General features: G+C 35.5%; 1 protein-coding gene across 1 annotated transcript in view; it reads right to left on the bottom strand.

The window, feature by feature from the left end:
• The window catches only part of LOC145665723 (uncharacterized), a 50,316-nt gene extending 36,556 nt beyond the window's left edge, over positions 1–13,760 (bottom strand). The window contains exon 1 of the mRNA XM_081732868.1: positions 13,575–13,760. Coding sequence (XP_081588994.1) covers positions 13,575–13,757 — 183 coding nt within the window. The 5' untranslated portion in view covers positions 13,758–13,760. The remainder of the gene's footprint in view (positions 1–13,574) is intronic.
• Positions 13,761–16,978: the final 3,218 nt, after the last annotated feature.

Genomic DNA, 16,978 nt, shown 5'->3' with positions numbered 1-16,978 from the left:
GGTGACAAGATATAGTTTTTCGTTGAGAAGGAAGTCACCTGACTTCTCTTACAGTGAGTTTTGATACCCGGGACAAGGTGAGAACAAAGTGTTTCCGGTTCCCCTGGATGGTCCTGTGAACAACTGTATACGCGAGTGTGTAGAACTCCGTTTTCTATATGAAGTTATAATCCTTTTACAGAATGTGTAAGATATGCACATATCTGTAGTTAAATACGTCTCAGTGGTGAACATTACATATAGTGACCATGGAGAGCTAACTTTAATCTTCAGTTAATAATTGTTCATTCTCTGAGTGCTACGGACACTCAATAGAGACCACGTAGTTTGAATCTCATTGAACATCCCATTTTTAGTATGGGAAAACCCAGTTCTTCCAATATGGGAGAAATACATAACTTAAGCTATCTCAAGTAGAGATAGTAAACATAGGCCGGTAACGCCTTTAAGCCGTGCCTGTCCTTGGACATTTAGAACAAGGCTTAATGCAATTATTTTGCTTGTTTATAGGAGCTACTAAAAGTTCCTTCATAAAACATTTATATTCCTGTTTACCATATCTCATACCGAACATTGTATTTCGCAGTGGAATGAGAATCTAGGAGGACACTGTGACATTCCACTTAGAACTTGTGTACGTCGAGTGAATATCTGAACAGTGAATCAGCATATTAATTTTGTTTTATTGTTTCTTCAATCTGTGTTTTTTTTTTCACAAATAGTGAAATATGTTTTCAGTGAAATACATCTCTCCTCTAAAAACTGTTAGAGACTAGAAACTCATGAATATGAGGGGATAAAAGAAAGTGATATATCTACATATTTTTTTTTTATTTTAAGGTCAGACAGACCTTTGTAACTTCAAGTTTTCATCCTCCCTCTACTTTTATTTTATTTTCTAATGATGAAATAGTGTGCTAAAAATATATCAAGCATATCAATATATAATAAAGTGTGTGTGTGGTAGTGCACTACGAAAAGGTGATAAGTATTTAGTGTATTGAAGTGTGGATCTCTTCACATCTACCATATCTATGTTCCTGATTACTATGTGGGAAATAAAACTGCCAGCTCTTACCAGAACCAATGTCTATTCAATTTGCTGTAGGGTGAGTACCTGTGCTAATGATATGTTTGTTTCAAGAGTGTGATTCAAGGAGGCATTTTCCCCTTGTTTTGGTATGTTTGACCACCTCTCTGTATGGGGCTCAGAGAGAGTATTCTGCCCAAGGAACCAAATAACAGCTATGAGATAGTGAGTTCAAATACAGGCTGCTACCTGTAAAATTTTAAAATTTTTTGTTTTTTTTTCTTTTAACCTTATTTTAAATTGTAAACTGACTCACTATTGTAGCATCTTGGAGCATGGCTGTTATGCAGAAGGCCCTGAGATCTGCTGTTCCACAAGAATAAATAATATTGCTCTACCGACTTCATAAGGGAGTGGCGGCCCTTACAGGAGAGAACCTTATCTCCAAGAGGGAAGAAATCAGTTTCACATAGTTTGTATTTGCATTCTATGCAAATATTGCAGTTATTTTGAATATTCCCAGTCACTCTCCTTTATCATTTTTTTTTTTTTTTAGTATTTTGTGTTGGTGTTGTAGGTAACAGTTGTTTCGGCTCTGGCTACCTGGCACCTCACATCTACCACTGAGCCACAGCGGCCCCTTAAAAATCCGTTATGTTTGCAGGCGTATGATGTGCGAGGCCGTAGACCGAGCAAATGTGTGGGCTGGGGGGAAAGCCCCCATGTACTTGCACTGAAATTCGGTATGTCTCGGGATACCGGAATGTTATTACATACAATTTGATATTTGAACTGAGATTCGGTATGGTTGTAGGTTTACGAGGTACGAGGTCATAGGCCGATCAAATGAGATATCAGAGGGTCTAAGGGCAAATCCCCAGATATTTCTTTTTAAATTGATTATGATTAGAGGCTTTTGTGGTGCGAGGCGCTAGTAACGGGGGTCTAGTGGCGAAGCCCCCAACTAGCTGAGGTCTATTAAGTATATAAATGTATTTGCGTAATGACTGGAAATTGCATGTATGCCTGTGGACAAAATTGCATAAGTAGCCGCGAGAAATGACAATCCTTTAAGATAAAAATTTTAAAAAGCTACCAAACTGTACTCTTGAATGAGTTGTATAAAATTATGTTTGCGCAGGGGCGAATCCAGAACGGACTCTTGGAGGGGGCGGATGGATTCTTAGGGGGCGGTTGGGGATGCTAGCAGTGAAAAATTACTTAGATGATCTGAAATTGCCACAAATTACTACTAAAGTACACTGTTAATGGTGGCGCTGGGTAGGGGCGAACGACTTTTCGCCCTCCCCCTGCATCCGCCTATGTGTTTACATGAATGATATAGCTCCTTATACAACCTATGCAGAGTTAATAGCAGTGGCGGCTGGTACTATATGTTGCATGGTTGTGCAACCGGATATTTTTTTAAATACTAAAAATATTTTTAAGTGTTAAAGTAGTGTATCAGTAAAAAAATAAACCTTTGCTCTTGAGCGCAAAACAGTATTGATGCATTTCTGAAAAAAGTCAATTAAAAAACGGAAAGAAAGAGAGAGATTTACCTTTCCAGTGGCAGCGAACATTGCCACTGGAAGCAGTAACATTGAGCATATGGCAGCGAGCTCCTATCTCTTAACGTGGGGAAGTGGATTTATTCTTGCAACGCTCCTATCTTCCCGTATTGGTCCCTTACGGTTGCATTTTTTTCCGCAACTGGTCAGCTTCTGTAATAGTTACGAATTCCTCCGCTTAGCAGCGCTTGACTCAGTTAATAGGGTGAGGAAGATACAGACGCGTGGAAGAAAGAAGTTATTCACAAAACATAAACTCGCAAAGAACAAATATAAGTCTGGTGGTAGCAGGGACGGATCCAGGCTGAGAGTTTGGGGGGCGGTCGTTCGAAGTCAATAGATTTTATTTAACATTTATAATACAAAGGTGAAAATTGTTGGGATAAGATTTATTTTTAAAAGAATCCTATTCTGGGGGGAAGGGGGGGTCAATCGAGTCTCCAAGAAGAAAATGTCTTACTACGGGTCTAACTCCTAGCTCTGTGTCCTTCGTGCACATTATTACGTGTTCGATTTCCGGCGGAGAGCATAAATTAATATCAAATGATTCACTTCCAATACTCATCTGTCTTCTTTAGCCTAATTTCCTGGAATGTTAAACTATTTTTTTTTTTTATTTTCAAAGGAAAACATCTTAGATTTCATGCTTCTTTACAGACAAAAAAAAAAAAAAAACGTGGTTCCTGAAAATTGACTTTTTGTTCCGTATATTTATACAAAGAAATGCTAACAAAATGCATATTGTCGGAGGAGACAGGTGTTTCTGGACCCTAAAGAAAATAAAGCGGAAAATATTTGCGGTAGCGATGCTTTCTATTCAGAGAAACTTGGCGAGCAGCATTTCAGATTTCAATAAAGTCATAGAAAAATTTGAAGCCCGAAAGATCGAAGAAAGACCTTCCATTCTAAAATAATGCATAGTTTATATAATTAAATAATTTTGTTTAGCTGCGTGCATGCAAGTTTCTTGCTTCTTTTCTTCTTTTCGGATTAACGCCATCATTCATGGCTTACAGCACATACTATATATTCGATTTATCTCGTGTTTAATAACATGAGTGTAGAGGTTTTGTATATAAATAGTGTATAAACGTACATTGATAGTGGTTGTTTGAAAAAAAGAAAATAGCTTATATATTAAATTAATATTAGAGAAATAATTTAATCAATAATATACAAATAGAGCTTAAAAGACTTTCCTCTTCATATTTCCTGAATATTTCTTGGATAGGACTCAAGAATGCTGGGGGAGGGGAACACTTCCGCGTACCTACATACCTTTGATATTGCAACATTGCAACCGGTGCTTGTACAGACTACGAGCCGCTACTGGTTAATAGTAGTGGATTACTAATTACAAAGATACGTGTTACTGCTCGAGGCTAAATATGGTATTTTGTATACACATACAGTACATTAATACATTGATTTTGATACATTAATTGCCATTTAGAACTCCATCTCTACTACAATTCTTAATTCTAACTGGAGTGGTACGGTCACAGAGAAACGTATTTTTAAAGAAAGAAAAAAATGCTCATCAAGAGCAAGAAAAGGGAGTTGCTCCTTAATTTGATTTGATCTATATTTTATGGGCTGTTCTATTAGCAATGGCCTAGCCCATCACGACTAGGAAATGGCCTCATTCAGTGACCACAATAACTCAGAAAGAATTAGAAAAGTAAGCAGCCAGAGTCTAATGAAGAAGCTTGGGCTTGAGACTAAGGTTTCATCCCAGCATTTGACTAGTGTTACAGAAAACAAAGGACAAATTTCCACCAGGACGACAGCTTTAAAAAAGATTTACTACCTTTTCGGTCAAGTATTTCCACTAGAATCTAATCTGACAATGAGATTGCTCTCACCTAACTCGACAGTTTTACTCAATCAAATTTGGAGTAATTGTGACATATTAAGGCACGAAAACCAAATATCAACAGAATGAAGGGAACGCAAGGCTGTCACACGATCAGATACCAAAAGTGTCTTAAAATCTTATTTTAAGCATAGGAATGAAAATCACTTTGTCAATAATTTCGAAAATTTTGCTGATTCGGAACACCTGAATTTTCTGACACGGAGTTTCGAATCCGGATCCAAGATCCGAAATTTCGGATCCGGATCCAAGATCCGGTTTTTCGGATCCGGATCCAAGATCCGTTTTTTCGGATCCGGATCCAAGATCCGGATTTTCGGATCCGGATCCAAGATCCGGATTTTCGGATCCGGATCCAAGATCCGGTTTTTCGGATCCGGATCCAGTGTCCGGATATCCGGATCTGGCCATCCCTAGTTTCCACTATCTGCTCGCCGTGGCCAGGGCTGCTTTAAGGTATCAATATTAATGTGCTTCCTTCCTAACTTCATCAATATCGTTCATTTGGGTTGGTGAAGCACTGCAAACGTAACATTTCATAGAAGAAGGTTTGATCATAACCAGGGGCGGACTGGCCCACCCTGCTACCCTGCAAATGCAGGGTGGGCCCCCCAAACAGGTGGGCCCCTCCATCAATTTTAAAAAGATGTGCTCAATTAAACCTACCAGCATGAAAAATATGGCAGGGTAACTCCCGCAAACTTGTGTTTTGCATAAAAAAGACGTAAAGTTAAACTTTCATGAACAGACCTTATTCTTCTTCACGTTTATCGACTTGAAAAGGTTCCGTCTATGAGACAATCAGGCCCTAAAACATTGCGGGGTTTGTGATACAGCAGCTGTTAAAAACGAGCACGTTAACTACTACTTTTTTAAATATAAGAAACACAGTAGATTTCAGGCTGTTATTGAATTTGGATACCATTGCCTACTCCGGTCCTTTTACAAGCCGGCGAGTGGCGATGTTTTAAAGAAACAATAGTTTTGTAGATATCGTTATTGTGGAAAGTGGAGGTGGAGCCGGAACGCTTTTGAACTGCATTGTCCTCAGACCAAGCTTCGAAGAAAGAAATCGGATCAGGCTTCGTTGTTGTTGTTTTTTTTTTTTTTTTTTTTCAGTGCGGTAAAGCGAAAAGAAATTAGTCACCACTATCAACGATTGTTTTATACAAACCTCAAACAATTACTATGAAGTTGCTGCCCTCGGCTCGTGTTTTATTTCTATATTACATCGAAGAGCAAATCCGATAGCAGCAATTCAATTATTGGAACACCAGTTACGTGTCGTTTGTCGTGGAAGACAGATGTGGTTATGTCAGTATGGATGGTAGGAGTGATTGTAAGATTACTGTAAATAAATAATATAAAAGTGGTGCTAAAAAGCGACAACATAAACGAAGATGTGATTTACAAAAAGCTGCATCTGACCCAAAACAACGTAGGCTATTTGAATCTGTGAAGCCCCAAGAAACAAATGAGTGTGATGTGACTCATTCGAGTACTGCAGGACAGTTGCAAGTATGAGTGATTTTCAAGCAGAAGTCACATTCAAAGCCAAGTGTTTGGTTCAGAACTGGTGTAAATTTGAAAACATTCTTGTGGCTTTTGTTTTCAGCCAACTTTTTCACCTATGTACACCTACTTCGCAGTATTTGCATAAATCTGGTTTGGATTATCTAACGGCTACAAAAATGATTTGTACGTTACAAGCAGACTTAAAAACGGAACGTGTTTTGTTCTATTGAAACTAAAGCTATGGAGTTTGCAAAGGACTTGAAAAGACAATTGAAGGATGCAGGATACGATGTTGTAGTTGAAATTTCTCTCCTTGCAAAGTGAATACCAGTAGCAACTCTTCAAGCAGACGAGCTTTCCCATGATGAGGCAAGAATTTTAGATTCTCCATCAAAAGTGTTTCAGATAAACGTTTTCAATGTTATTTTCGATACTGCAATTGAGCAATTACATTCTCGGTTTATCTGCAATGATAGTCTCATGAAGGACATTGCATGGCTGGATCCTACCCGTTTCCATGAGATAAGTACTTTAGAAGAACTACCTGATTCAGCTCTCAATACTCTACCACATTATTGCAAAGTGGAAAGAGAACAAATTCAAGAGGATCTGCTCCAATTTGCTCGTCATTATAAGGACTATAATCCACCAATATGTAAAAAGCACGATATTTTAAGAAATGATCATGGCAGCGAGCAATATGCTCATAGTACTGAAAAAGAGGAAAATGAAGAAGAGGAAGATAATGAAACTGAGAATGAGGAGGAAGATGAATGGAAATGCAAACCTGCAAGACAGTGTAAAGTGTGTCGAGTTTGTGCACTGCACCTGCTTCACGAATTAAATTTTATGGTCCATTATATCCATCGTTGTATAAAGCGTATAAGTATGTTCTAACTCTATCGTGTACCCAAGTATCATGTGAAAGAATTTTCTCGATTATGAAAGTGATCAAAAATCGGTTGCGTTCATCGCTTGGACAAGATTTGTTGGAAGACTTTATTCTTTTATACATAGAAAGATCATATACGTTTGATTACAACAAAGTGATTGACGATCTTGTATCTAGCTCCAAAGAATTAGGTAGATATTTGAAATTGTGAGTGTAACTGGGGCATAATGAAGATATTAATACTGATTACATTTCTGGCATTCCTTTTAATACTATATTATATTATATTAGGTTACAGTATGCAATTCAGTAGAAAATTTCAACCAATTTGATATTAGAACTGATATATGAGGAAAGAAACTTACATTATTTCTGCCAGTGCTTTAATTATTTAATGTTTCAAAGTTGACTTGAGGTTGTTTTTACTTATTGCACATGTATATGTTTTGGGTTTTCTAAAACATGGCACTCATTTGTTTAAATAAATGGTTTAAATTCATTACATAAAAAACAATAGCACTATATAAATAACTGAAAGCACCAATTCCGGCATTGTGTGTGTTTACAATAAAAAATGACAATGCCAATTACACACTGTATGAGTTACTATTAAAATGTTCCTACTTCAGGATTTTTGTAATTAATGTTTTACTTTTGTATGAATATATGGGATACTATTTATGGGTTCGAAGAAGGACTTTTATATGTAATACATATGAAGAATGTCTAGTACATTTTTTTTTTTTACATTTTTATACAGTGGGCCCTTATTTCAGTTAAGCAGGGTGGGCCCTATGGTTGCCAGTCCGCCCCTGATCAGAACAACCTTATTGTAGATAAAATACACTATGCAACACTTAAAAAAAAAAAAAACTTTTGTCCTTCGGTTGCTATTGTTGATTCCTTAGTCATATTCATTGAACATCTACGAAAATGTCCATAGTTCTCATGAGACTTCGCTTTTGTAAGTTTAACATCGATTTGTTTGCAAAAACAAATAACGCTATGAAATATATTAGACTTTGCATTTAAATTAATTAAAGGAGTTTGGTAGTAAGTTCCTCAATACAACTATTATAACATCAAAAGAGTAGGCTACTTAAATACATAACTTGGGTACATAGATATCAGGAGCGCCCGAAGAAATTTTTTAGGGGGGCCATCTCTATGGTTGCTATATTACGTCTGATATTTTTGGTATTTAATATACATGTTTCCTATATTAAATATACATTAATTCCCGGGCCCCTCTCTGCCCCTTCGTGCGACCATGATATATATCCATGTGTACCTGTGTATACCTTACAAATCAGTGCTTTTTCCTACATTTTTGTTGATGCGTATCATCATTTTCATGAATTATCTCCTAGATGTAATTTCTCATCATATTCTTTATATTGTCCTTAATAATCGCGTTCGAAAATCATAATATCTTGGTGAAAGCGCTCACTGTGCTCCTCTGTACCCATATATTCCTTAAAACTGTCCAGATGAGAGCCAAGAACATGTAACTTAAGTGACATTCTACAACCCGTTTCGCCATAGTTTGTCACCATGTTCATAAGTTCCAAATAAATGTCAGATCTGTAATATCATAAGAAACACTGAACGATTGCCACACAACTGCTCCAAGCATTTTCAATCTCAGTTAGCAACGTGGAGAACTCAGTGGACTGGATCATCATCATCACTTGTACACTCCAGCCTCCATCTTAACACGAGATATCTGCAGAAACATGCCTTGTGAAAGCTTGAATATGTCAGAATCTCTATCCAAATCTTTCACAGATTGCTTGATAATGCCTAGTTTAATGTGTAGAAGTGGTAACAATACCATTTTAGGGTCAACAAGTGGCTTGGATTTTAGGTTATGTGTCCTAACAGTGTATTCCTCCCGTTGTGGCCAGTACTTCCTCCGGTAGTGAGACTCGGTGTCACCACTTTCTCACAAACACAGATAAGACGGAAATTTAGTGAAACTGCTCTGCAAACCCATAAGTAACGTAATAATTTTGAAGTCCCCTATTACTTGCAATCCATATTTTGTATATTCTAAATTGTCCAATAAGGTCTTGAAGCTGTTAAAGTCTTCCTTCATAGAGACAGAATCAGTCATAGGAATAGGCAGGTGCTTATTTCCATTGTGCAGATGCACAACCTTGAGACTTCTAGACGAACTCTCTATAAAGAAACGCCATTCATTCAGAATGCAGGATATCTGTAAAGCATAAACACTTATAAGCACAATCCAGCTTTCATACAAAAAAATTTGAAAAACTGTTCGTGCCGTCTCCTTTGAGCTGTTGCGTTTACTGATTTATCAATTATGTTCCACTATTTTACCCACCATTTTTACTCAGACCTCGAATAAGATCATTCAAATCTGTTTGGTTAGGATGGTATAGCTGTCTATTAGTAGTTCATATCTGCAATGTTTAATAAGAAAGGCATGCTGTGACATAATTATAGTATAATAGGATATTCTAGCGTTATAAATATACAGGGTGGCTCAAAAGTATGTTTATAGAACCATACTGATTAGCTCGTTGCATTTTATATAATTTCTTATTGTTATCCATCAGGTAGACTTAGTTTCCTTATTATTTGTTCTTAATGTGTTTTTACTTACGTCTTAAGTTCGGAAGAATACACCCATAAATTAGGTGAAGCAAATACACCCATAAATTAGAATGTTATACTTGATCAATGCCGGGATGTATACCTACTTTTGGAGCACCCTGTATATATACACACATACTTTTAAATCCTTACAAATAGCCTTAAAACACTCTGCCCGATGCATGTTGATTATATCGCGAATCTCTCAGTGTTGGCAGATTCTTCAATCAACTTTAAATGCAACTTAATGCATCAAACGTTTTAAGACGCTCATATAAATTCATTAATATAGGACAGATTCCATATTTTCGATGCTATTACTTACATAAGCGAAGTTTCATGGGAAAAAAATACATCTTTTCTAGTCACTTTCAAGGTAACAATACAGGAAATCACTATTATAAGACAAGGACAAAATGAGTGTTGCATAGTGATATTGTTCTTAATTTCTTTATCCTCTTCTCCTATGACCAGTACTTCGATCACACAACTTTCAAGGTACTTTGTCTTAGCAGACTGAGAATGACTGGCTTTCTCAAAGAATTTGTTGAACAGGTCTCAATATGTTGGATTATATTCCATGTTTACATCTCTAAAGATGAGAAACAAAATTAATTCCGAAGTTACAAGTCATATTATTTTTAAACAGTGCATTACCATCACGTTATATATATATATATATATATATATATATATATATATATATATATATATATATATATATATATATATATATATATATATATATATATATATATTTGTCATCATCATTCCGTTTGTAAACGTGTAAGACTTGTCTCTACTACTGTTGTTGACTTCTTGCAAAAACAGTCATTTTAACATCCATTACCACATGATACATTTTTCAGTGCCATTTGTATAGGGGCACACATGGGCAGCTATAGTTTTCGCATGTTACACCTTATATATTGTAGACTTCAGCAATGCTTGTATTTCAGGTGTACATCGTGGTATATTTTTTGAAAGGCAAATATTGTAACTACTGATCTTAATTACAAGAACTTGCACAGTTTCCTTTACATCACCTAGTATTCATTCTGCACGTTCGCAATGTGCATTATTAATGTATGTAATGATAATTGCAACACTCAGTAATAACCCATACTGATACTATATCCAATTCTCGACTGAATTCCTTTTGTCATTTTGTTTTTATTAGCTATTGAATATGACCTATGATTTTACTTATGAAAATCAGTCAGACAAGCTTCACTTTAAATGCATGCAGACAGGGCATCTGTAAACCTACAGGGAAAATTCATACTGCATTTTAAGCATTGGGGTTTTCTCAAACTATGTCAGTATTATTTATCACAAAACAGTCACTTTGAAAAATTAGGTTATGAGCGACTTTCTAGGTCTTCTGACCCACTGTGCATCGCAGGGAATTCATCTGAGCTTGAGGAAAATATTTAAAGGTAATGTGCCAGGCATTACTAGTATATCAGCACATCATAAAATGATCTTTGTAAGTTGAGATCTGATGTGAATTGAAATGTGTATAATTATTGAAATTAGCGAAAATGAGCACCTACTATTTAATGATATGCGCTTGTTTTTCTGTCTCTTCCACAATAATTTCTGTAAATGTTATGTGTGTTATATTAAAATTGGGCATGTTCTTTGTTTAAGATTTGAAAATAGCATAATGTTTAGTTTAAAACTCATTTGATTGGAGTAAAAAGTAGCAACACCATATCAAATCGGAACTTTTCTTAAATATATATAATCTGGTACCGAACTAATTTTCGCAGTGTCTTCAGTATTAACTATTTGATTTTGATTATATATGGCAAAACTTTCTGTGAATATTCCCAATAATTTTAATTGCTTTAATTTGTAATCGATTAAAAAGAATAATATTATTAACAAGAAAAAGAAAAGAAAAAGCGGAACTGAATTCATTTGACCATTGTAAATGTTTATTTTCTAATTAAAATTGTGCTCAAAATTATCCTACTTTCATTAAAATGCATGCAGTTTGAGGATTTGGGGTCAAGTTTATTGTTAAATTAAAATCAGTGAATTAGGTAAGTGGTAAATTAAATTCCAACTTTTAGTAAGTGTTTTAGGTTAAATTTCTTTAAACAATTTCTGATTTTCATGAAACAAAGAATAAGTTTTCTTTGAGTCGTAAGAATTACCCGTACTGCTTGGCTTTGAAATCGCTCAGGAGTAAGGAGGATAAATTCTATTTATATTAAAATAACATTCTTCGCTCACTTGACCATCGTCGAGGGACTTTTTAAAGCATATTATTACAAGAATATATTTGGTCAATTACGTTCACCTAGAACATCAACAATCTCGTTTTCATTGATGCTTCTCCTCATTTTCAGTTAGTACCTACCAAGCCCGTATCCAGGGAGGGTCTAGGAGGGCCGCCCCCCCCTAAATTTTTGCTGGCCTTCTCTAAAAATTTTACGGTAGGCTTGCAAATGAACTATAATATGGTGGTGAACTATAATATGGTTGGATCGGGCCCCCCTATCTTCAGCCGGACCCCCCCCTAAAATTTTGGGCTGGCTACCAGCCTGGTACCTACGAGTGGCTTTTTAAAAATCCGGAATTTAGCTAGTTCGCCCTGGTACAGATGAATGACTAGCAAATAGCTCTGAGGTAATCCTTGAAATTTCTTGTGAAAAAGAGCGGAGAATGTGTACCGTACAAAACCACAAATACTGGATAAACTGAAGGATTCTGACCAGTGCGCTTCAGTGGCCAATCCAGGGAAAGGGTAGGGGCAACTACCTTCCCAAGGCTAACTTTTTCTTCAAAGTTCAGTTATTTAGCATACCTAAGGTTTTTTTTCATTGCATTACAAATATGTATACATTAATATTACATTTCTTATTCTGTTTGGATGTAAAAATGAGTCTACATTCATCACTCAGGAGGCGATCTGCTACTAATATTATTTGAATTCCTCTCGAAATTAAATGAGTCTGTTCCAGTTAATTACAGAAGCTGATGTTCTTTGTTGATGTCTATGGAAAAAGTTAAAGTTTCAATTTTTATATTCCATCTTAGCTGACAAAACTTGTTTTACTTAGTAGCTATTTCAAACAGTAATTTAATTTTAATTAGTCTCTTAGAATAAATCATAAACTTCTTGAACTTGTCATTTTTTCTGATCTGCATTGATAAAAATATATTAATGTATATCCAGTATGGTAAAGAGGTTATTGCAAGACGTTTTCTGACGTGCTATAACGCTTTCTGAAACATGGAAAAACGTTTTCTAAGAGTATGACTGTCAAATCAGAACGTACTGATTTGACAGCCTTAAGCAGAGTATATTATATTGCAGTAGCAGTGTCGGAATCAACCCTTTCATGGAGCGTACTTAAATTTGGTTCTCTCATATAATTTGATATTGCAGTAACAAAGAAGCATTAATCATCTCCGTTTAGAAGGAAAATTACTGGTGCCACTGCATCATTAAAAGCAAAATACAAATCCCTAACACTGTTGCAAATAGGAATACATTCCCAGACATTTTTCACTATCTTATTTTCTTGTTCAAACAATAACAATATTAACACATTTCCTATTTCATCTTCACCAACAATACCACATAACAGTCCTCACCGCTGGTCAAGTGGTTAGCGTGTGCCAATTTGGTGCATGTGGTTCCGGGTTCGATTCCCCGTGGGAGAGTATTAAAAAATTCTAACGCATTACGGTGTTCGAATTTCTCTTGCATCGTCCACGTCCCATATTGCATCGATGCTGAAACGGGACGCTAAACTTTAAAAATGCAGAGGAGGACAAAAATGTCTTAATTTGTTAATTGAACATTGTCTTACGTTTCACTTAATCCTGCCTTCAACGATACAGCGTCTGAATCTGATTCACCTTATTTTATCATAATAAAAATGACGTTCTATCGATATTTAAAAATATTTATGCTAAAACATCAGAAAATATTGTTTTCACTACAGAGCCATCAGTAATACTAGTACTATTGTGTTTATAATTAAATAAGAAACTATCTACTGATCTAATGTCTAAATTGGTATCTAAACGAACCCGTAATTTAAAGTTTACCTTAACTGTACTTCCTTTTGGATAAGTGAGATATCTCTTCTTCCGAGACAAACTTTTCGTTGGTGTAGAAGAAATATTCTTTTCTTTGATCAACTGTTGCAATCCTATGTCTAAGTTCAAAATGTCAGCTTCTATTTCAGTTAGAGCACATAGTAATATTAGGTAGAGGAACTTCAATTGCATTTTAAGAACCTGAGAAGAAAAGAGATTTAGTCATTATTTAATTTAAACTAATATATTTTCTCTTGCCTCATACTACAGTATATTAACTTGAATATGCAATTAAATATAAAGAATCATTGAAAATTTCCATACCAATAGAAAATATTATAAGAACAATATGTTATAGTAGTGTACAAATTATATTGTTACAAAATTGATTACAAATAAGAGCTAAGAAAGATTGAAATGAAGGGTCATTACACTTATAAACAACACATGCCTGCGAAAGTTCTACAGTTTCCATCATTTCCTGATAAATATGCTCTAATGTCCAAAATAATAGTACATTTGTCGTATTTAGTATAACTCTATGCTTGAATGATCTTTATGACACAATGCTTCGAAGTTCCATTTCAACATCTATCAAATAATACTTTACATAGTGTAAATGTAGAAACGTCTCAAAATGACTTTAATATATTTATATTGTATACTATAGTAGAAAATACAATGTGTTCAGAAACGTGTTTTCCAACTTTTTGGTTAGCAAAAATACATTTTGTTGTTTTGGAAATCCGAAACACTAATCCCCTTCAAAGTAGACTCCTTGGTAATACACACACTTCTCCCAGCGCTTTCCTTCATTGTTGGAAACACTTCTGGAACGTAGTTTTTTGGAACGGTGAGTAATCATGTTGTCACATTCCGCATGCCTTCTCTTGACTCAAATCGGGTCTCTTTCTGTAGCATTTTCAGCTTGTGAAATAACCAAAACTCACTCGGAGCCATGTCAGGTGAGTAGGGAGCCTGACGACACACACGAATGTTGTGTTTGGCGACGAAAGCCTAAATCCAATTTCGCGGACACTCTCCTCATGCCCAAATTCTCGTTCAAAATTGAATGTACCAATTCAATTGAGTGGTTTCCGCTTGGGTATCACTAAGCTTTTGGCAAAATTTGATGCAACATCGCTGCTCAAATTTTTCTGTCATTTTACAGAAAAGTGAAATCTGACGAACGTTCACTACACGTCTTCACTGGTTGGCCGACTATCAGCGACTGACGCTTTTCGTGGGTAGGAAAAATTCACGACTGCGCATCAGTGTCCGCGCTTCATTGATTTACGCGGGAAAAATAAGGTTCGATACTTTCTGAACACACTTCGTATATATTTACTTTCATGAGAATATGAATATATATATATATAATCATCGTGTATTATGTGCACACGTGCATCAACGTATGTTTTGTGTATATTCTCGGCTGCACCTGTATGTCAACGTTTTACTCCCCTGGAATTGATCTTTCGCTCTCTTCGAAAAAAAAATTCTATGGGCGTCCCTGTATTAAAAAATCATATCAACAACCAGGAACGATGGAAGAGTTTTTGCAAGGAGGTCAGGCAAAAGACCAACAGTCAAGCGCAGTCGCAAATACAAACACACACACACTGATGCATGTGAGCACACGATACTTGAAGTAAAGCAACAATTAATGCACATTACGTAATATTATTAAGTAGAATAAACATATTACAGCACTGTAATTAGGGATACTAGATGTCCTGATTTAATCGGAAGAGTTCTTTCGTTTTGGTTCCTGTTCCGACTGGTTTTAAACGGAAGTTGGACCCAAAGATGTCCATATTTTTTTCAAAAAAATAGAGAATATTATTTTGTTTTATATGCTCTCTATTACTTTTGTCTTACAAAACTTAGAAGGTTCATTGCTAAAACACACAATTTATCATCACCTATGAATATTCTAACCAGAAACATTAATTGTTTTTAAATAGAAACACAACACCTAATCTGTGGTGGTAGTAAAAAATTAAAGGAAATTAGAAAGTAAGTCACTGTTCATTATATTTATACAGGGTATACCAAAAGTCCGTGACGATTGATTAATTTCGTGAATAAAGATACGAAAAAATGGAACAACAGCAAAGTTGTTGAAAATAGATTGTTTTCAATCTAACATGGGTAAATGTTTGCAATCTCACCAGCCATTTGTGCTCCATTATTGTAAGGAGTCCTCCACACTGGTAAAGTAAAAGTAATGTAAACTAACGATAAAATAACGATATGATTTGGAAAATTATGGAAATTGTTTATGGGCTGGCCAACTTCACACTTGGTTGAAAACTTTCTTTCTCGAATAAAGACAGAGGCTTTCTATTTTAAGTGTACCCCTGCTAGCGCTGCTGTCGATGTGTAGTTTTACCGTACCTCCTTTGAAAGAGGAGGGAAAAGTTGCTCTGGTCGAGATCTTTCAATTGTTGGATGTGGAAGCGTTGTCATAATGAATTGTTTCACGGACTTTGCTGTGTATTATATTGTTAGCCATTCGAAGGGCTTACGATCTTCACTTGTCAAACGACATGATCAAACGACTGAATGACAAATTGGCAACGCACAAAAGGTCATTCACTTCTTTTCCCAAAGGAAAGAGAGGGTTTTCTCCGTAAGAGGGTGGTGTGATTGGGGCCGAAGTAAGTTTCACATATTTTCCGAGGCCACAATTGAAATAGAAAGGATCTAGTAGTTTTGCGATACTAACGATAGTTTTAGCAAAAAAAAAAAAAAACGTAAACCAAGGACTAACGTTAACAACGTTTTATAATTCCTTGAAACATTAAAAACTTTTTATTGCATTTTAGGAAAACTTTTGTACATGCTTGTACTGTACTCAAAATAATTTTCAAGACCTATAAACAGCGTTTATTTTAAAAAGAAATAGGAACTAGTAGATGGTAAACAACCTCGAAATACTCCATATAGGATGAATGAAGTGCTAGTTTGTTTTTAAATTGTATGTCACTGAAAGTGTTTAGAAATCGTATAAATACTTCCCAAAAATGGCAGACCGGGGTCAGAATAGTCAGAACGAAGAATGATAGAAAAAGGACAGAACGAAACAAGACGTCAACTCAGGATCTTCGAGAAATGAGAATTTTCGCTGACCTAAACTTTTCATGTAAGTTAACCTTTTATTATAATTGAATTTGTCTTGTGTTAGAGAATATAGTTTCAATACTTCTCGAGGAGGTGTCTCGACAGGCCTACCTGCAATCAGTTCACTTAAATATTTGTTCTTCCATAAAGTAATTTTCAAATAGTCAATTTAATATGTTCGAAAATAGCAAACTAAAAGAGTGCTCTTAATTCATATTCATTTAGAATATGTCTGCTGCAAACTGTAAACTTTTGTTTTCTTAATGATGATTTATGGATACAATAAA

The sequence above is a fragment of the Thermobia domestica genome, chromosome 12, assembly GCF_964235325.1.
Source record: "Thermobia domestica chromosome 12, izTheDome1.hap1.1, whole genome shotgun sequence".
NCBI classification, from domain to species: Eukaryota; Metazoa; Arthropoda; class Insecta; order Zygentoma; family Lepismatidae; genus Thermobia; species Thermobia domestica.
This window is presented reverse-complemented; position numbering and strand designations above follow the sequence as displayed.